The sequence below is a fragment of the Procambarus clarkii genome, chromosome 51 (genome assembly GCF_040958095.1).
Source record: "Procambarus clarkii isolate CNS0578487 chromosome 51, FALCON_Pclarkii_2.0, whole genome shotgun sequence".
NCBI lineage: Eukaryota > Metazoa > Arthropoda > Malacostraca > Decapoda > Cambaridae > Procambarus > Procambarus clarkii.
Genome location: NC_091200.1, coordinates 4,741,002 through 4,763,245, shown reverse-complemented (window position 1 = coordinate 4,763,245; position 22,244 = coordinate 4,741,002). Strand labels below are relative to the sequence as shown.

The 22,244-nt window shown below is 38.8% G+C and overlaps 1 protein-coding gene across 1 annotated transcript in view; it reads right to left on the bottom strand.

Annotated features, from left to right (window-relative positions):
* Positions 1 to 19,651, bottom strand: part of LOC123774592 (protein OS-9) — a 37,078-nt gene extending 17,427 nt beyond the window's left edge. Inside the window, exons 1-9 of the mRNA XM_045768987.2 lie at positions 19,462 to 19,651; positions 17,869 to 18,004; positions 17,558 to 17,662; positions 15,104 to 15,270; positions 13,498 to 13,699; positions 11,481 to 11,747; positions 6,925 to 7,202; positions 4,836 to 5,012; positions 711 to 845 (exon numbers count right to left, since the gene is read on the bottom strand). Coding sequence (XP_045624943.2) covers positions 711 to 845; positions 4,836 to 5,012; positions 6,925 to 7,202; positions 11,481 to 11,747; positions 13,498 to 13,699; positions 15,104 to 15,270; positions 17,558 to 17,662; positions 17,869 to 18,004; positions 19,462 to 19,602 — 1,608 coding nt within the window. The 5' untranslated portion in view covers positions 19,603 to 19,651. The remainder of the gene's footprint in view (positions 1 to 710; positions 846 to 4,835; positions 5,013 to 6,924; positions 7,203 to 11,480; positions 11,748 to 13,497; positions 13,700 to 15,103; positions 15,271 to 17,557; positions 17,663 to 17,868; positions 18,005 to 19,461) is intronic.
* Between the last annotated feature and the right edge of the window lie 2,593 nt (positions 19,652 to 22,244).

Sequence of the window (22,244 nt, the reverse complement as noted above, 5' to 3'; positions counted from 1 at the left end):
AAATTGTGCTTCCTTATAAATTTTTTGCTGGTGAGCTACAATTAGCAAGTAGCCCTGTTTGCAACCTGTCCTCAAAACATGGAACCTAAATAAAATCGATGTAGCAGCCACTTCAGCCTGTTTATGAATGAAATGTACTTTACACACAACTAGCAATTGATGATGATCAAGCTTTTTTTGAAGAGCCTCCATCACTTTCAATTTTAAGAGAATTTCTCAAAATGATTCACACCCTTGAAATTTAATTAGGGTATTAAGTATAATGAACAAGCAAAAAAATGTTGAACAACAAAATAATGCTGATTTACCTGCATTCCAAGACAAAGAACCCCAGCTGAGATAACCTATATGAATACAAGCTAAATTATCATTGACAGACATTACACTCCCCTAATGCTTTATTAATAAGAGGAAGAGATGAATGACACGAAATGTTACAACTGAACCTGTACCTTCAAGGCAGGCATGTTAGGTAGGATATAAAACCAGTGGGTTCTATACTAGTAGTAAAGATATTAATACCTGAAACTTTTTAATTGAGTTTAATTAAAAACACTTACATCTACACAATTCTAACAGAAAAGAAGGTACAGATAAGCACAACTGTAGTAGCACATGTTAAGAACACAAAACAAATTGAATTAATTGCCCTTTACAGTGAAAGGGCCTAGTGAAAACTGCATCAGTGCTGTAAATTTATGTTAACATACCTTACTTCGAAGCTTCTTCGTCCATTCCCTAACCTCATGTTCCAACTGCTTAATATGTCCATCTTTGATAGTGTCAACCATTTGTTGAAGCTCTTCAATTTTACCCTTATCTCCTCCTCTGTCACTATTTGCTTCCTGTGACAACATATAATGACAACTTACAAAAGCCTATTATCTCTTTAATATTTGTACAATAAATAGCCTATTTTCCTAACATAATACATAATACATTAGAATGGCAAGTCATATATAATAACTAATAAATCAAGAACTCAGCAATGTGCTGTTTTTGAGGCCAGAAAATGCCTAGGATTTAGATGAATCTGGCAACTTTTCTAAACATCAAGTGCAAACAATAAACAATGTGCCAACTTTGTGAAAGAGAAAACGTGAATTCTCTTTTACATTATATAGCAGAATGTTCCATATTAACTGGCTTCCAACCCTGTGCTGAGATATAATAAAATCTGTAAGTAATATCTAAATACTTGGACACTTGATATACTGCACCTATACCAAAGATTTACCATGTAATACAAATTACATATATGTGTGGTAATTATAAATGCAATTTAAGCATTTCCTGTGGTTGAGTACTCAATAATTCACTAAGTACTGAAGCAACTCTCTAGTTATCAATGTTGGAGAAGGAAAGTAGGTCCTGTAGCCTCTAACAAGATCCCAGAGTGGGTAACCCCTGAAACCACTGTTCACAACTATGTCCAATGGAGTCTGTAAATCCTCAATTGACAGTCAGTGAATCTCCAAATCAAGGAAGAAATCTGAAAAAACAGAATATGGAGGAAGCAGTTTCAAGATAGCTGAAGCAGAAGAAAATGGAAACTTGGCACAAATGACCAAAAGAAGTTGCACTAAATCTGACTTATAGAACAGTGAGAAATCAACAACAGAGTTCTCAGCCAATGAGAGGGAGTCACTGAAGCTGGGAGCAGAAAGCACTATCACTCAAAACAGCTGCAACTGGAGAGGACGCCAACTTAGAAGGTGGCTTGATCCAAACAGGACTGCACCAATAAATGCCACAAACCTAAGAAGAAAACCCACATTTAACAGGCTGAAAGATGGCGACAAAAGAAATGCATATCAGTATTAGAAAACACTGAACTGTATCCCATGAATCTGCAAACAGCAGTGGTGGGCCCATATTAAAGGGGAAAGTCATGATAGCCTACCCAAAAACTGTAACCAGTCCTGCTGCTTCTAACACAGTATGAAGCAGAGGTCTGTACTCAGAGTGCCAATTCTTAGAAGATCCAGTACTGGATGAGAAGGGATAAACAGCTAAAGTGGACAACTATTTTCCATGAAATGGGCCAAGGCTTAACCTGTAGGGCCCACAAGATACCTTGGACTCCACATGTGAAGGTGAGGCAACAGATGACAGGATTAGGTGAACCAGCAACACAAACCATTCTAACTTCCACTGCTGGTCACCAATTTGCTACTATTTGCTCAGAAAACTAAGAAACTGGCTGAAACATCATGAACACTCAAAAGCCTGTTAGTAACAGTTTACCTTAGTGCATATATTGGTCACAGCTCACTGGCTGGAAAGCATTTGAGGGATAAAGAAATTAAACTGAATTTGAAAATGCATAGAAGCTATTTCCCCCTTTTTTTTTAGGTTTGCCCCATGTTGATTGTGTTACCACAAGAAAGCCTAGACCATTACCAATCCTTGAAGCTTTATTTGAACAAAATCGGATAATTTTTATCTATTTACCTAAGATAAAGTTTTATCTTATTTACTCACTCACTCGTAAACAACTCCACAATACAGGGCAGTTGCCAACCATTCTCTTAATTTAATTGTTTAATGTAACTTTACAATGTATTTATACTGAGTAAGAATGAAATGAATGTATTTACTGTGCATGATTCTGTCCAATGAATGTGTTACAAGTATATTAATTAACACTTTCGCGCTATCTGGACGCGCCGGCGCGTTCGGTTTCGTCTAACGTAAACGCATAGTGGACATAAAGTTATGTCAACTTTTAAAATATTTGTATAAAATTCAATTTTTATCCGATTTACTTTGGGTTTGTTTCAAACTGCGCGCTATGAGGCTCTCTTTCTCACCACTAGGCTGCATGGTACAATAAGTTCATGAAAGGTGTGGATAACTTCGATCAAATGGTATTTTGTCCCAAACGGGTTGCAGGTGGGTGACTTTAGCCGTTTATACTGGTAATTCTTCCCCCATATCATGTATTATATGCATATGTCTGTTTAGGGAATTTTATTCCGATCAATATACAACCAAAAATAACTGTGTGCAACAAGTATAATCTTGACAAACATAACAAAAGTAAAAATATTTCGTGTGTGTTTGACGCTCACTGATATGTTCCAACGTTGTTTTATATTTGTCGCTATTCTAACTTACGCTTTGTTGATATTTTTTACCTATGGGCACATAGAACATTCTATTGCGAACATATTGACATAAAAATGAATGACGTACATAGAAAATTAATGTCATGAGAGTGAAATAAGTATAAACTTTCAAAGCGCCGTGCGTCGTCCCGTCACCGATACCGGGTAACAATTTCACCACTTCCCACACTCTTGCGGGCGGGCTGCATCATTATTCTACGCTTATATTCATATCACCGTGTTGGGAATTTCATTGCGAGTCCATTGATACCAAAATTAACGCTGTAGAACAAGTGTGGAGGTGATTACAATCCCAAGAGTAAAAACATTTTGTTGCTGATGGGCGCTCACGGCGAGTCATCTACGTAGTTATTTATTTGGTGCTGGTATCCCTATATGTTTCGTGACTTATTTTACTAATGTTCTTCTAGAGAATTTTATTGCGAACACGTTGGTACCAAAATGAAATACGTAGCATGAGAACTAAGGTCAGAAGAGTAAAAAGAGTATACACATTTTTGTTTTTACGCTTAAGCGATAAAAACGCAGCGCGCACATTCGGTTGGCTGAGTGACCTTTGAGGAGAGCGCGAAAGTGTTAATAAGTAATATACTTGCTCTATATTCTCATTAAGTTAAGGACAAATAATAAAATCGGTCTGTTAATTCTACATAACTAACTGGCATAACTAACATAACTAACGGGCATAACTGGCCGACCCCTCACAGTGTTCAAGAGAGAACTGGATAAGCACCTCCAAAGGATACCTGATCAACCAGGCTGTGACTCATACGTCAGGCTGCAAGCAGCCGCGTCCAACAGCCTGGTTGATCAGTCCGGCAACCAGGAGGCCTGGTCGACGACTGGGCCGCGGGGACGCTAAGCCCCGGAAGCACCTCAAGGTAACCTCAAGGTAAGGTACATAACCTATCTTTAAGCGTTCTACATTCCTAGAAGTTATATACTAATCCATGGTCCACTAATTACAATTCCCAAGTGCACAACTCATTACAATTAATATCTCTTCCCAAGGGTACAGGATCGATCAGGCCAGCCGACAGGTAACCTACCAGATGTTGGTCAGTTTGGCCTAGGTGAGGGGAAGCTTGTAATATAAGCCCTCTTTAGTGAATCATCGTCAGTCTAACTCAAACGCTTCACATACATCACACATCTTCAACATTCACCAGCAACAATGTAACACTTGACGAGTCCAGTTCCTACCCTCATCAGCCACTACACAAAGCAGACAGTAAGATTCTGGTCGCATCGAGCTTCCACACTTTCATCCTATATTTGACCTCTTCGACTCCACCCACATTTAGAGTACCACACTCTATGCACTCACCCGCATCCGAGCCCTCTATCCCCGGCCTCAGCCCCCTCCCTGCTCCAGGCTCCATCTCTACTACTATAACACTTCACTACATTGCCAACAAACTGACAGCTGTAACCAAGACTATACTAAATAAATATAAGAAACCACTATATTCTTTGTGTCTTATCACAAAAACACGTACACGTAAAGATACGTTACAAATGCAACTGTGGGAAAGCAGAACTAGAAACCTGACATTATCACACAAAAACACTATAATTTTTGTTTTCTAAGAGATATAATGTCCATACAGTATTAGATTAAGATTTAATTTTAAATATTGTATATACAAAATCTCTACCAGACAGAGAATTAAAAATATTAATAATACTTTGTAATACAATTACCTGATTCATAAACATTTTCCCAAGTTGCTTTAGTCGTCGCTGAAGCTTTGAAAAATGATCCCTCTTTGTTGACTTTGATGCTTGTCTTCCTGCCTCTGTTTCATCTGCATCATCATCATCATCATCATCAGTGTCATCTTCTAATTCATCTTCTTCTAATAGATATGATTCTCCAGACTGGAAATTAGTTCAATATATCATCTACCTCTCACAGCTTTAAACATAGACTTTGTTGCAACAGCTTTCCTAGCTAAAGCACTGGAGCTGCAGAGCCTTAAGAAATTGTACCAGGCCTTGTATTAGCTGTACCAGCTGATTATACCAGCTCAATTGTACCAGCTCCATTGTGCCAGCTCAATTTCTTCGTAAAATTTGATTCTGTATTCGAGGTTTGCCTCACTTCTCGAAATTGTTGAAACCCACTTGAGCCTACTGAGAGCCAGCACTAGAATTTGGCTCATTATATGAAATATGGGGAACATGTGTATCAGAGAAGAGTCCAAAAAACCAGCATTGAATGTAATGAAACCCCATTTTTTGGATGAGACCTGGAGGCTCCCTGGAGTTATCTGGGCTGATATGCTAATGTCAGACTTTAGCATCAGTCATGTGTATGGAGTTCTGTTGGCCTACCGGGGATCACGAGCCAGAACCTGGCCCCCTCAGAAGAGGCACGAGGAGCAATGGCCTATAGAAACCCCCGTGTGGTTGGAAGCATTCCATGTCTGCCACCGACCGGGTTTGGTACCCAGAAAGTCTGACGCAGGCAAACCAAACCTAGCAGTAAATAGGTACCTGGAAGTTAGACAGCTGCTACGGGCTGCTTCCTGGGGGTGTGTAACAAAATGGAGGCCTGGTCGAGGACCGGGCCGCGGGGATGCTAAGCCCCGAAATCATTTCAAGATTACCACAAACGCACACAGCTCGAACAGCCACATAGGGCAAAATCCAGAACAGGAACTTGAGGCCAGAGGTGACTGAAAGACTGCCAGTACATCAGGACTAGAACTGGGGTCCTGAGCCAGCTCCCCCTTCCCCTTTTTGAGGGGAGAGGAGATATGCTAATGAGTGGGAGTACTAGTTGCGAGCAGGGTTGCTAGTTTCTTTTAAACTAGTCTGTAGAGTTTATTTGCTCTTTCTGGCTGTAGGTTGCAATTTTACCAGCTAGTTGTTCATTTTGGTTCGCCTACCTTTCTGGGTGCGCACCCTGGTCAATGGCGGAATATGACATACTGTACTTTAAATGTGAAGTGCTCATACGCCATTTCTCCCTGCGCCTCTCTGAGGGGACCAAGTTCCCAGGCTTGTGGTTCCCAGAAGGCATAAGAACTCCTGTGACTGATGACCCAAAACTAATAGCACATATCAGTTCGGATAGCTTCAGGAAACCGACGGGGCTCCTCTAGAAAATAAAAATAATAATAATAGAAATAATAACTAATGTTTTCTATCAGTTTAACCTTACTCTTTGAGATACTCCACTTGGATTATGCAGTAGAATTTTGGACGCCATAATATCGTACATGAATTCAACAGTAAGTATTGAGAAGAGGATAACAAGGTTAATCCTGGGAATTAGGAAACTTCCGTAGAAGAGCTACCTTAATTTAAAGAAATCTTAATTTACACATGTTATGAATTTATATATAAATGAAAGGACATAACTGAAGTGTACAAATTGATTAAAGAATTTATCAAGGCTGCTATAAACAAGAAAAATATATCAACAAGTTAAAACATGAAAAAATGGATACAATTGTAATAAGTTTTGATTTAGAATAGATATGAACACACACTAGTGAAGATATGGGATTGCAGATCTAGGGAACAAGTAGCATCGTAGCAGCTAACTCATTGGAAAGTTTAAGGCATCAGTTGAAAATATTAGAGTAGTTAGATACAGTATGGGGCTGCTGTGCATGGGTTAATAGGCCTTCTGCAGATTTGTTAATTCTTATAGTCTAAAGAAAAATAATAAAAATTAATATAACAAACAAAAATTATATTTTGTTATAAATATAACAAACTATGAGAAGATACCTAATCCAAACTGCCTGATAATGCAACTGCAGACACCTGAAAGCCTTACCTCATGATCAATATCAATACTGTCTTCATGCATGGAAGTTTCATCAGGTAAGTCTGAATAATCTTCATTTTCATCCAAAAGCTGCAAAAGCTCCTGGGATTGCAAGTCTGAGACAAAACTTTCCTCATCCTCTTCATTTACTTTAGCAATATTTTCCTTTAAAATCTTTGTATTTTTCTCACTTTCACTGCTGGTAATCTCATCATATTCTTGTGCATTGTCTCCAGTATTTGGTATCTCATCAGTTGATAATTTGATTTCTTCAGCTAAGTGAGAATCTGAAATGTTCAAGATAAAACTTTGTAAACTATACGATCATAAAACAAAATTTAATCAATAGCATAACTTCAATTAACAGTTTGTGTAGAAAACAACTCGAACCTAATTGGGAAAATTATCCAAGAGGGGCAAGGTAAATGCAGGCCAACCTGCATATCATGCTGATGTTATCTTCTTGATATGGGCTTAGGGACAGGTCTGGCGTGATATCAACCCCCCCCCTCCTTACCTTATCTTGCGGTTACCTTGCGATGATTTCGGGGCTTAGCATAGCTGCGGCCCGGCCCTCGACCAGGCCTCTTTGTTACTAGACTGGTCAACCAGGCTGTTGGCTGCGGCAGCCTGATGTATCTTCATTGCATTACTTTTGCTCGGGTGTTACGAACCCGGATCCAGCGTCCGTGCCTGGAGCAGTGACAAACACGCCATCTGTGGGTCAGCTCCCGAAACCCCCGCCAAACGAACGACGACACCTAGTGAGGACAGCGTGTACTGGCCTCGAGGACCAGTTTCCAGTCTGGTTCAGCGCTCAACACCGCCGCTCCTGACCTCTGGTGAGGTGGTGCTCCAACGACAGCGCCATCTAGGGAGTGGATATGTCGGGCGTTTGTATCTGAGCCTGTGAGTGTGGTGTATTAGTGTCCCGGTTATTAATGACGTGTCTGCTTACAGAGCCAACCTGGGACCACTGTGTTGAAGGTGTAGTCAGTCTACCCGAGGCAGCCAGTCTCCATACAGTGAAGTTTGCTGCAGCTGTCGTGACGTCGCCCCCCCCCCGGAAGAACACTGTGGTGTGTTAGCCGGCCATTGGAGTGGCAGTTAAAGGATTTACCCGGGACCGACGGTTGGAGACGATAATCCACTGGGGTATTGAGGACAGGAGGGTGATTGGTGATATCACACGAGACTCCTGTCTAGGGCATACCCCTTTTATCGTCCGTGGAGTGGCCGTACCAGCCTTGGTGGCTCAGTACCTGCCAGCAGACCTGCTGGACGTGTGGTTGCATGACGGCCTCCACGACGGTGCCCCCAGTGGACCTGTGTTGTGGCTGACCTGTGGCCAGGGTAGACTCGGCGTTCTCAGAGGACACGTCTTGAGGCCACGAAGAAAGCACCGCGGACTCAGCACCTAGCTTCGAGGATCCATAGTCTCCAGTAGAAGACTACAGTGTTGATCCCCTTTGTAAAGTGTTAATACCCCTCCCCCTTGTGTACGTTTTACTTTTATATATTTAAATGGTGATGGTTATATTATATTATATTAAGTTCTTACCTTTCTTTCCCTACTCCCTTTAAGTTACTTGCGTCACGGATCGCATCCCTTGATAGCCTCTACTGGCTTGGGGCCGGATATATATCTTCCTCTAACTACATCAGAGTAAGAACCCCGTTGCGTCCCGAGAGGGCCGTAACAACCTCTCGGTTGTAAACTCTTAACAACCTTTTCTTTAACTATTTCTTCAGCTTAACCCGGTCTTCTTGAAGCCTCAAGCTGTCTTCCTCTGTCTCAATTCTTCTCATTATTTTGGCAGCATCAGCACACACTGAGAGGAATGAATCTATGCCCTCTGGAAGATCATTTACGTATATCAGAAACAGGATAGATCCGAATAAAGAACCCTGTGGGACTCCACTGATGACTTCACGCCAATCTGAGGTCTCACCCCTCATGTGTGTGTGTGTGTGTGTAAATCACGAAGAAATTAACACGTAATTACCTAAATGTAGTTACAGGATGAGAGCTACGCTCAAGGTGTCCCGTCTCCCCAGCACTCTTTGTCATATGTTACAAATCGATGTATTTGATTCTAACATTCATCATGATAAATATGTATGTCCAATATTTTTTTATCCTCAGTTATTTTATTAAAACATTGTATCCAGTTATGTTCCATTACATATATTTTTAATTTAAATGTAGCATGCTGTAGTGTGCCTGTATTGAATATTTGTTAATACTATTGCATGTTCATTCCTGTGGTATTTCATGGGGGGATATCCATATTTGGGATGTTCCAGTATGTGTGTAGTGTATCCAGCTAGCGTTACTGATTCACCCTTGTAATTATTCCTGCTTACTGATTGTACTTAATTTCTTATTTACACCTTAGCAGTGTTATATACATTTAAGTTATAATTATGTTCGTTAGTATTACTCACTAATAGCAGAGTATCTAGAGGTTCAGGTGGGCTTTTTAGTTGGCAACTTGTAGACGCCACGCCGTGCATGCTCGAGCAACGCAGTCACGTGGGAGACCGAAGAGAGAAGCCGCCATTCTGCGCCCCCCTCTAGCCTAGTAAGATGTAGTTTCACTGGTTGGCCAGCCAAGTGAAACTACTGTTTATAGATGCTCCTAATACATCTCCATTTTCCACCAACTTTGGCGGGGGTCCGTAGGAATACAGCAGAATCCAGGAACTCGTCATATTTGCATGCGATAGCAAGGGAGTGTATTGAAAAGATCGTGAGAAGTGGGTAAAGTTCATACGAGCAGGCAACAGACTCATAAGTTCCCATCTTAGTTATCAATTAGATTATCTGATCTCCTGCTAGTGTCTTGTAGCAGTGGAGTGATCTGGGAATATATTGCCAGTGTTCAAGGCAGTTTTCCCATAGAAATTCGTGGGAATCTCGGTAGACAGAGTCACTCATGGTGTTTTGGCATCATTTTGACGAATGTCACGCTTCGTCCCGAGCCAGGTACGAAGTCGTTAGAGTGAGGGTGTGTACCAAACAGACCTAGTGGCGAAAGACTCCGCAATGGGCTAATCATAATTTTATTTTTTCTTCGATATTGCACCAAGGTGTGTCATTTTCAGTCCTCTGGCTGAACTAGGAATTCAGATCCCAACCTAAATAAAAGTTACTTTTGCACAGAAAAATCTGCTCCAATGGTCTCATTCAAAACCAAATTGGGAATGACGCATATTGAGATATTTTGCCTTGAATGTTGGCTAGTTTTGCACAAGAATTTTTTTTGCCCAACTTTCAAGTGGGCCACCTCTGGACATATGGATACAACAGAGTTGCTATTGCATCACTGCATAATATTGTGCTTGTTATACATCGTTGTAAAAGATCATGGCATTTAGACCTTTTGGTGATAAGTAAGTAGTCTTCAAATTAGGGTCCAAATTTCTCACGACAAAATTTGACAGTGATTTTAGCATGGATTGGTAGCTGAATGGCTACCCAAACTACTTTTTTAATTATACTGCTGTATTCTACACCAAAAGTTGTCCTGATATGCCAAATTTCATACCTCTCTGGGCACTAGACATGATTTGATAAAGGGTCAAAGTTGGCCCTTTTTACGATATGTACGTATTAATGGGATGAGAGCCCATTGAACATGGACCTATTATTTAAGAACCAAAGCAGATTGAGCTCTAATATTTTGCACAATTTCATTTGGGGTCTAGGACTACTTTATTACAAAATTTCATTAGATTTAGAAGGGTTGAGTGGAAGGCCTTTGATGAATTCACATGGAATGACCCATAATTTATGTATTCATGTTGACATTTAAATAACCTGATTAACTTATGATATCCATATGAGTGAAGATCTGATAGTAAATACATAATTAATTAACTTTTTGTTATAAATTGACTAATGTTGTTCCCTTGATCTTTGTCAGTTGGGGCAAGAGTAGAGAGCCCTCTGAGGTTACTGGTTTTAAGATTTTAATGTAAACGTACATGCTAACATGAGAATATTGTGGTACAGACAAATTCCATTCCTTGTCTTGTATATGATTTACCAGAATGGATGGTGGCAGCAATTTTATCTTTAACCATTTCATTTCAACATTCTCTACTTCTACTTTCTACTCTTCTACCTTTTCTACTACTCTACTATTTTCTACTTTCCTTGATCTCATTCTCTCCCTCCCATTCTAAACTTTCCCTTTCCCCTGACCACTCCTTCCTCACACCTCTCTACCTCCCTCATCCCATGCCCACACCATCATTTTTCATTTCTTTCCATTTCATTTTCCGTTACATTACAGCCTCTCTGAGTGGACCAGGTTCTGGCTCTGAACTCTGGTAGGCATACAGAACTCCAGGGTCTGATGACAACAGACTAATATGGCACACGTCAGTTTGGATAGCTTCAGGGAGCCGACAGGGCGCCCCACAGAAAATCTCACTTTTCTCATCATGCAGTGAGTATGCAATCACAACAATCACCTTTACCCTATCAAACTCTAATACAGTACTCCACTTTCTTTTGGCTATGCATGAAAATTATACCACACCATAAAACAGCTTACCACTTTCTTCAAGTGTTATTTCCGTTTCTACTTCCATTACATCTTCTTTAGCTTCTGTCAGTTGCTGAAGTTTTTGTTTTTTGACAGGAGAGAGCCGGAAAATTTTTATGTTCATTTTGAGTTCATCATCATCATCATCCTCATCATCCAAGCCGGTATTAATTGGCTGGAGAACAGATTGGTTCTCCTCAGATTCTGCCTCTTTAAGAATTTCTTCATTTTGTTTTAGCCATTTCTCTTTCAAGCTCTGCTCCTCTTTAACCTTTTCTGTTAAGATAAAATAACATGTTTTAAAATTAGGAAATTCAATTCAATATCATGAATTATAAATTTATTTAAATGCATAATAATTATTATGAATTGACTGCTCATGTGTAACAAAGGAGGATAACTTGATATATTTTTCTAGCCAGAGATACAAACAATCCTTGTCCTATACCCATCCCAACAATCATCCCCCTCACTCTCACATATGGTCTACTATCCATATAAGAGTGCTTTATTGCTATAAACAGACTCCTTTCCACCCATAGATCTTTAAAACAATGCTGTGATAATATAGTCACACATTTTTCTAAATGCAGTGTACAACTTCCACCTATTTGCTAAAGATTCTTAACCACCATGCTGCGCGGCCTTAAAATATGACATTCACATGGTGCACCGAAAGTAAATTCTTTGCAAAAAATTATTTTATCTTCTTATATTGTTAAAATGTACTCTTTGATCATGGGAAATTATAATAAAATATTGTATGTGACATACTTTAGCCATGATGGAGCTGAGAAGTTGAGCAAATTGAGCTTGGGGACACTCGACCCCACCACCTTGTGGGGTAGCAATTGCCACAAATATTATTTTTCACAATTATTTTAATGTCTCTTATTCGTTTCTTCTCTGTTTTTTTGCTGTAATATTCTTCAAAAGTGTGTAATTTGTGGAATTTATATACAGTAGTTCAATGTGTGGAACATCGCTATGCTCAAAATTATGGGGCTCATATATGTGACATGTATATTATACTGTATTCTATGATCAATCAGTGTTTTTGCTGTTATAACAACAATAACTATAGAGTAATAATTAATAATTTATTATAATAATAATAATAATAATAATAATAATAATAATAATAATTGTTGTAATTAATAATTATTACTCTTCCATCGGTTGGGTCATAAAGGAAGCTCGGGTGGAAGCGGGCTGTGATGATCTCTGTCTAGAACCCATAGGTGCGGAACTCGGTCGTCCACCTCCTGGGGCTTGTGAGGCCGAAGCTCTGCTTCAGGAGGCTGGAATCGTTGTTGCCCCTTGCTGGGATTGTTCTTCTCCGGCCCTGACCATGGCGGTCTCCAGGTTTGAAGTCCCAAACCCGGAGCTCTAACCTTTCTAACAAACGTGACCTAACATAAGCCTACACTTTCTTCACGTTCCTTTTCTTTCTCCTCTTATTCTTATGTTCCCATTCTTCTATCACCCCATTATTATACCCATCCCATCCATACCTTCCTTCCTTCTTGTCTATACCTTTTGCCTTGCTCTTACCTTCTTTCAGGAATTCTCTTCTTACCTGCTCCTCACCTCACTCTTGCCTTACTTAATGCCCGTACCACCCTCGCTCCCCTCACAATTGACTTGATAATGGTCCAGGACAGATGGAAACATCATCATCTCCTCATCTTCTGGTGTGTGGTTTGGTCATTGTATCTTCAGCCATGTTATTGTGACTCATCATCTGATGATAGCTTATAATATTGCCCAGATAATGAAAGCAAATTTCCTTACTTAGGAAAAAGAGCAGGTACATAATTTTTAATTTGACAGTTCAGTAACTACATTCCTTTTTTATATGAAGTACTGTATAGAAATAAGCAACTGTTTGACACTATAATATTTATAGTAATATATACACTGAGTTATAGTGCAATATACATGCCCACACAAGAGAAGGCTATGGTGATATAAGAAAATATAAATAGGATAAAATTAACATATGAATAAATTAAATAAAACATACTGTCCTGGTAGGCAAGATATCTATGATATTGTTCCTGCGTCAGAGCTGGAGCACAAGAGATGGTGTGGGGCGTTCGTACAATCTGGAGTCGCAGGTACGGATGGTGGCAAACACGAGTAGTCGCTACAGTAACTACATACCGACAAGACTCCGGTTCATCAACTCTCTGAATGTAATCACCTACTCCATCCTCACAATGAAACTGTTGAAAGACAAAACTATTAACTTTATTCCTAATATATGGTTATTTAGTATTTTTTAACCCTTAGGCAGTGGACATTGTCATATGTTGATTCAAGGGGTAATGCGATTATCGTCATATGACGATTTAAACAGTTATTGTCTGGGTTTTACATGTATGATGCAAATAAGAATATAATAAGTCTATGTGGATGAAATGAAGTTTACCTTGATCCTAGAAAAAAATACTGCTCTTGTTAGTTACTAGTAAATCCTGTTACTCGTTAGTTATTTACCAGGTGAATTGGGTTATCCTCATATGATGATTATCATCTGTGGGTGCACATTGGTAGCTTATGCCTTTGTTTCAATCAATACTCTCAAATATATGGTGCCAATTAGGCCATATGTCATTGCCCCAGAGCCCAACACCATTAAATATATTGTTCATATCCTTTTCACTACTCTATACTGGTTGTAATGGAGTATACCAGGTAAACTAATCATCAATTGAAACATTATCATGTATTGTGTGAATTATGTCATTTATCAAGTTATTCAACACACACATACTTTTCTAAATAGAAACAACTGGTGAAACATTGGAGGATAACACAGGCAATGTCAGCAAAGTTGAGCACAATGAAAAGGTAGCCATCAAGAAACAATCAAGAAAAGAAGACATGATCATGGCCACTTTGGAAAAGCCTGCAGGAAGGCCCACTACACTACCTCATACTACTGCCTTGAAAAAGGCCATAGGTGAGAAATCAGGAAATATGCCACCTGTCTCTCATACAAGGAACAATTAAGCATCCCTAGAAACCCTGCCCATGTAGATCAGCTGATAGCTGGGAACCATCAATGCAGTCTTAACTGCCAATCCTTTGGGAAAGGTGGCAATTTGGAAAGGGGAACTAGTCAAGGAGAGTGCAAAATGAGCCAAGAACCAGAAAAATCTGGCCATCTTGCAGCAATAAAACAAATGTAGCCCCAAATGCTTTCCAGCCTGCACACCCGCAAGATAACGTAAGCTTTTAAGGGTTGATAGATGGAGGGAATATGTAAACTATATTCAGGGCCAAGACCTCCTGATTAGGAAACTGAGCCACATATGTAAAAAGCTGATCAACCCATGCAGAAACCAGATGCAAGATAAGTATAGTACCAGTCCACAACCATAAGAGGAAAAAGTACAAAAAAACTTTCCTTCATTCCTGAAACAAGACCACTAGAATTACATGTGTTTAGTTTAGGCAGTGCTCAGGTTAACTCAGAATTTGTTCACATCACTCAGCAATTCAGATGTCCAAGTTACCATCACAAGAACGGTTTCAGTGTAATAAACCTATCATTTAATCACAGAAATAAATAAACGAATATATAAAATTATTTAATTATTACAGTGTAAATAATATAAGCTTACTCGAACTTCTGTACGTCTAGGCTCTCCAGTGAGATCACATTTTGTCCCATTCACATAAAATTGACTATGAAACCTCTGGAGACGGTTCTTGGTCTCGGAGCTATTCTTCCAATTATATTCAGATTCATATTTACCCAGAATAATTATAGGTCCAGAGGCTTTATTGTCTGAAAAATATAAAAAAATTGTATGAAAAATATAAACATTAGTTCTACAGTCATTAATACAATATAAGATAGTGTGATTATAAAGATTATAAAACATAGTTTAAGCTATACAACAAATGATTTGGTCAATTGGGGGGAAAGAAACACCATAATATACCAATTACTGCATAATATACCAATTACAAACAAGACTTTCCATTACTTATTAAGACAGTTGTAGGTGTTACACAAACACTTAAAAATTGTATATCCAGAAAATCAAGCTTTAATGTAATGAAATTGTATTTTCTGGGCCCTCAGTATCCTCCTTGAGATAAGCTTTGGAACAGCCATGCCTTAATCTTTAAACCGCGCATATTGGGGGGGCCCGGAAGCGAAAAATATTTGAATTATGCAAAAATAATTTTAAAATGTTAAACAAATCTCCAACTTATTGGCTTCAATGTCGTGAAACTTTCATCAAAATATTTTCAGAAATTGATTTTAGACAATTTTTAAAAAAATATGAACATTTTGTTGATAAAGAGAACAGCTTCTATTAACTGGAACTGAGGGATAATGCAGTAATAAAGAGATGCAAGCACCTGTTCAATGCTCAAAGAAGAAGAATAGTAGTAGTAGTAAGAATTGTCCACAAAATGGATATACAGTTGGTGCCTTTATAGCATTGCTGAGTAATACATAATAACACATATAATAATGAGTAACTATGTTATTATGTTCTATTTTGTTATATATCATATAAATACATTGTCCAATGTTAATGTATGATACTTTCATCAATGTCCAAAAAATATTTTTTAGGGGAATTTTTTTTTTAAGATTTTAGTTTTTTTTCTCCTTTGTTTATTATCTGATATTGTTGTAACCTTTACATGCTGGAGAGTGCATACGTTCCCCTAACTATGTGAAGATAGAATGAAATTGGTCAACAAATAAATTAGTTACAACTTGCAGAACTTGGGACTTTGAATTTTTTTGGCTGATTTTTTCTCAGATTTCAAACTCTATTTTCTTTGTCTCTTTAGATTGCTTTGATGATTAGGGACCATATTTCACTTATATAAAGTATACCCCTAAATATATCCCCTAAATCATTATAGTTATTATAACTATCCCTATATTTTGTGTCTCTTGGGGGTTATTTTTTCTTGACTTCATTTCAACACATATTGACCTAAAACTTTCACATATTCGAGTACGTATGTCAAACAATGTTTATTAAGACAGACAATTAAATTAATAAATTAAAACTACCTTTATTCATTGTTGATAACTTCAACTTCAATTATCTCTATAACTAGAGTTTTAACTTTGAGTGGCTTCTAAAATTCCAGTTTTTGACCGATTCTCACTATTTTGACATATTGTGTGCTCAGCTGTCTGTTCTACAATCCCTTCAGAATGGATTTTTCATAAACTTTATACATTTGGAGTTATAATTTTTTTGGTCTAAATTTGCCACTGTATATCAAATGCCATATTGACAATTTTTTTTTTACAGTAAACTATACTGAAAACTTATATTCTAATTTGATGAAAATGAAGATCATATGCTATTCTGAGAGAATAACACCAAATGAACAATTGGTGATAGTTTATATTTTTTATTCTGTATGTGTATGTTTTGCATGGGTTAAGGAGATACAACAGACTTCTGAAATCCACCCACCCTTGCCTACCAGAAGCCAGGTCCAAAATCTGACTCTCTACTTGGCAAGGGAACAAGGGAATCAAAGGACTTGGGAAATCAACCCAAAGCCCTCCCAAACAGTAATCAGAAGCAAAGTGGTGGTTAGGTACACCATAGTTAGAGTGTTTACAACATGGCAACAATTGTTTATCTCATTATCTCATTTCCTCAGGGTACCTTATTTTTATTCAAGGAGTTGCTTGCTTAGTTGTATTTATACTTTGTGTATTTTTCTCAGTTTTGGATTGACTTCTGATTCCCACATTCCCCCCCCCCCCTCCCCTGCATTTCAGACTGAGAAATTCTGGTCCTAGCTCCCTGCAAACAACAAGTGGGTTACTGAGGCCTGGTGCATCTCCTGAAGGTATGGATTAGATTGGTAGCTACTGAGGGGGGGCCCTCCCAGAAATATGAATCATAATTCAACTATAAAATGAATGTATAGTATATATTAGATGAGCAGTTCACTTCCATTATGGTGGCAAGCTATAACTGCTATGATATGCTAGTTATTTCTCATTTCTTAAAAAAATATTTAAATTATGCACTTTAAAGTACAGACCATCCAAAAAACTTAAAACACAATTACAGTACCTTCTAAGTGATACTGCTTGATAACTGAACCATAACAAAACTCGTACGTCCACCAGTCGACAGTTTTAATAAGACATGGAGCCGTTTCCATGGGCTTCAAAAGAACTGAAATTATAATGTTTTATGAATAATTATGAAGAAGAAAACAAAATATTAATTATAACATCAAAAGATTATAATCCCAAAGATCAATTTGGGCAAGAATTTATAGTTAGTACAGTATTAACTAAACTAAACCTCAAATATAATGTGTTATTGGTCTATAGCAGCATTAATAATGAGCAGGGTTGAAAACTGGGCACCAAGATTACCAGAAATATCCACCAGCTGATCGAGTATATCATCATCTGGTTTGAAGTCAGAATCTAGAGGAGCAACACTAGGCAAAGAACATATATATTCCTGTCCATGCTTGTTCTTAACCGTCATCACTTCTCCATCCCATACCTATAAACAAAATATCAAGAGATAAATGGGTGAACTAAAAACTTTAGTTACATTTGAAATCCCGTCATATTTAGATAATACTTAGGTAAAATTAGAAGTTAGAACACGGGATATATAAATGACAACTTTATAATAAGGGTCCCGGTGGTACAGTTGGGTTTGTTCTCGACTCTCAATCGAGAATTTCGGGTTTGAATCTCAGGCGGGACAGAAATGGTTGGGCACATTTCATATCACCTAATGCAACTGTTCACCTTGCAGTCAATAGGTATCAAGGAGTTAGGAAACTGTTGTGGGTTACACACTGGGAAAGGTCAGTCGGTGGGCTTTGGGGACCTCGATAAGCCCAACAGGCTTCCTGTCCTCTTATGTCAGGAAAGCTAAACCAACTTCTCGTCAGGTAATGGTTATATTCAATTCAAATTCTTTGTTTAGAGTAAGCTGAAAAAGAGTAGACAATGTAAATGCTATGTTGTTACATTTTACTTAAATACCACAACACCAGATGGGCCTGTATCTTAATGCTGAAATATTCCATATGGCCAGCATCTACATAGAGCAGTGTTCCATGGACTTACATCCAAATTACACAGCACCCAACCAGTATGTGTCCACATTTTTGTTCTTATATAGAGAGAAAGAGAGAGGATATTACTGCACTGTTTGGATCAGTAATAATTTTTGTATTTTTTACACACCTCCATGTATGCTAATTAGGCAAGGCTTTTCTAGGCTTGCCCACATGCGAATTACATACGAATGGCAATATATTTCTTGAAATAAACAAAACCCCCCAGGCAGCAATCCATGTGTACCATAGAGTGAGTGGTGACTGGTGTGATATTGTGTGAGTGGTGACTGGTGTGATATTGTGTGAGTGGTGACTGGTGTGATATTGTGTGAGTGGTGACTGGTGTGATATTGTGTGAGTGGTGACTGGTGTGATATTGTGTGGTGACTGGTGTGATATTGTGTGAGTGGTGACTGGTGTGATATTGTGTGAGTGGTGACTGGTGTGATATTGTGAGTGGTGACTGGTGTGATATTGTGTGAGTGGTGACTGGTGTGATATTGTGTGAGTGGTGACTGGTGTGATATTGTATGAGTGGTGACTGGTGTGATATTGTGTGGTGACTGGTGTGATATTGTGAGTGGTGACTGGTGTGATATTGTGTGAGTGGTGAGATATTGTGTGAGTGGTGACTAGTGTGATAGTGGATTGTGTGAGGTCTGGCTAGTCTGCTTGCTCCCAAGATTTACACCCACACAACTCTACTTCCATCAACTGCAAGCCTTACAATAGATTAAAGCGATTAAGACGAGCCATAAACGTCCAAATACACACACAGACAAACTGACAGTGCTACCATTCGTTACATTTTGATATACAGTATTGCCCCAGAGAGCAAATATGTAGAGCTAACTTGTACTTCAACTAGATGCTGGACCAGTCTTACCTGGTCTTTCACCACGGGCTTGTTCAGTATATCGATAGCATAGTGGATTGAATTAATCTCCTCCACATTGAGAATAGTATTAAGAGCAGTTGCTAGAGTAAAGAGAGAGCCAACTAAGAGAGAGGCACCGAGGACGCGCATCTTGGTGTTCTCATGACCACGGCCGCCACCACAACTGCTGCTGCCCTCTCCTCTCACTCCCACCCCACCAACTTGTAATATTGGGTTATTAATCCTCCTCTGGACCCACTCCAACATTCATTTACTTGGAGCTTTTTATTTATATGTGATATTTTGTTTAACTCTGTTGCTAAGTCTGAAGTGGATGGTAAATAAGAAGCATTATGCGTCATTCCATCATCCCAGGCGCAGATTGCGTTTAGGTCCGTACCCCCCTTTCTCAGCTGTGTTTACACATAAATAATGGTATTATTTTTTGCTGAAATTATAAATACTATGAGATGTATATATGTAAATAGTAACGCACTATTTGGAAAGCACGAGGGTTATTATTTTCATTGATCAGTGCGTTATTGCCCGAAACACTATGCATGTTTGTGGCTTTGCATGAATGTAAAAATACCAATCTCATTATGATTAAGAATCTGCCTTTAAAGGAGACGTTGAGTGTAACCTGTAGATCTGAGGCAAAGTGAAATTGACACCAGTAATTCCATCTATCATCATACTATCATGCAAGAGGAGCCACACATCTATGTTTCATCCAATAAAATCAGCAGACTTCTAGATGTTACTACTGCTCGGCTTAGACTCGGTTACAAGTATCTCTGGGAATTCTCATTATCTGCTGATGTAGATCTGACCAAATGTAAACTGTGTCAACAAAATTATTCGCACACCCTCCGTCACTATGTGATGGAGTGCGAAAAGATACGTGAATTCAGAGACAATTCTATAACAAATGTTCCAACGATGTGTAAATATTTCATTCAAAATGATCTGCTACTAGAAATTTTAGCCAAATATTCCCAGTTTGCTAACTGTAGGTAGTAACTAAGTGATTGTAACCTATCCACCGCTGCCCACTGGATGGGGGGCGGTGTGCAGGACAAACATATAAATTGTGACACTAGCTCTCCACATATGTCAGTTGCTTAATTTAGAAACTGTACTTGTGGTCGATCTCGAACCCATTGATAATGTGACGACTTATACTGAATTTTGTAACTAGCTCATCAAGATTGTAACTTGCTTAGTTAAATGAATTGTGGAGTTCAGTCCCTGAGCCCATTATCCTACATAGCCATATAAGAATGAAAATGACAATGAATGACCAAGTGACCAGGTTAAAAAAAAAAAAGGGGGCGGCCAGTATACAGAAAGTGATAAAGACATTTGTGAGAAGCTCAGTGCCAACTTCCATGGAGTGTTCACTACTGAACCTGAACAACTCCCAGACTCCCAGAGCTAGATGAGGAAGTAGCCCCCTGATGAGAAACTACTAAATATTAAGGTAACAACAGAGGAAGTAAGACTACAGCTAGCATCACTGGATATAACTAAAGCTACTGGGCCAGGTAAAATATCACCATGAATGCCAGAAGAAGCAGCACAGGCCCTCAGCATACCTCTATCACTAATCTATAATGAGTCACTTACACACGGGGAATTGCCCAGCTGCTGGAAGAAGGCAAATGTGGTGTCACTCTACAAGAAAGGAGATAGGTAGAGGCAATTAACTACATACCAGTGTTGCTCACAAGCATCCCTTGCACAGTACTTGAAAGAATTATCAGGATAAGACTAGTTGCACACCTAGAAAGAATTAGGTTTGTTAAATCCCAAGTTACAGTACTTTTTAGAATATCGTGATCCAGTGGTTTAAGACATGTGCCTGCAGGGAGTACCCAGTGTACAGGTTCAAATCCTCCTCATGGTGCCTACTGATATTCTCAATAATAATAATAATTATTATTATTATTATTATTATTAATATACAGTTTGGCTAGCTGTATAATAATAAGAATACTTTAATAATAATAATAATAATAATAATAATAATAATAATAATAATAATAATAATAAAATTAATAATAATAATTATTATTATTATTATTATTTAAGTAGAAGTACATACATAAAGACGACACACAAACAGTGGAGAAGTCAAAAGTAACATAAGTATAATGGCTAATGACACAAGAACGCAGGGCGTTTTTACTAGTACAGTTTCACAGGGTTGCCGCTCACCAGCGGTCGCGCGTCACCGTGAGTATTAATACTGAGAGTTGAAACATTAACTGATGGCAAAGCTAACGCACCTGTGGCCGCTGATAACCCTAGTGGCTGGTGTCTCCACACGCGTGCACACACACGCACCCACCCACGCACGCACATAGGGTAGGCTAAGTTGTCGGCTCACAACCCGAGTATCGAGGATTCGAGCTACTGCGGCAGGATGGAAGTGTTTGGCCAACGTTTCCTTTCACCTGATGCCTCTGTTTCCCTAGCAGTATACAGGTATCAGGGAGTTAGCTTGTGAGTTACATCTTGGGGATGGTAAGTAGCTGGCTCAGTAGATATGATACAGAAAATAGTTCGAGAGTCATAATAACATTAGGCGAATGGAGATGCTGGGGTACTTGAAGAGCTCGACCCTGCAGACACAAATAGGTCAATATACACACGATAAATTCATTGTCCGACAAATCGACGACCCAACAATAGGGGTAATGTCCAGTAGAAGCAAAGGTGCGACAGCTGGAGAATGAGAGGAGCTCGTACACTAGTACACCCTCCTTGTACATTAGTACACCCTCCTC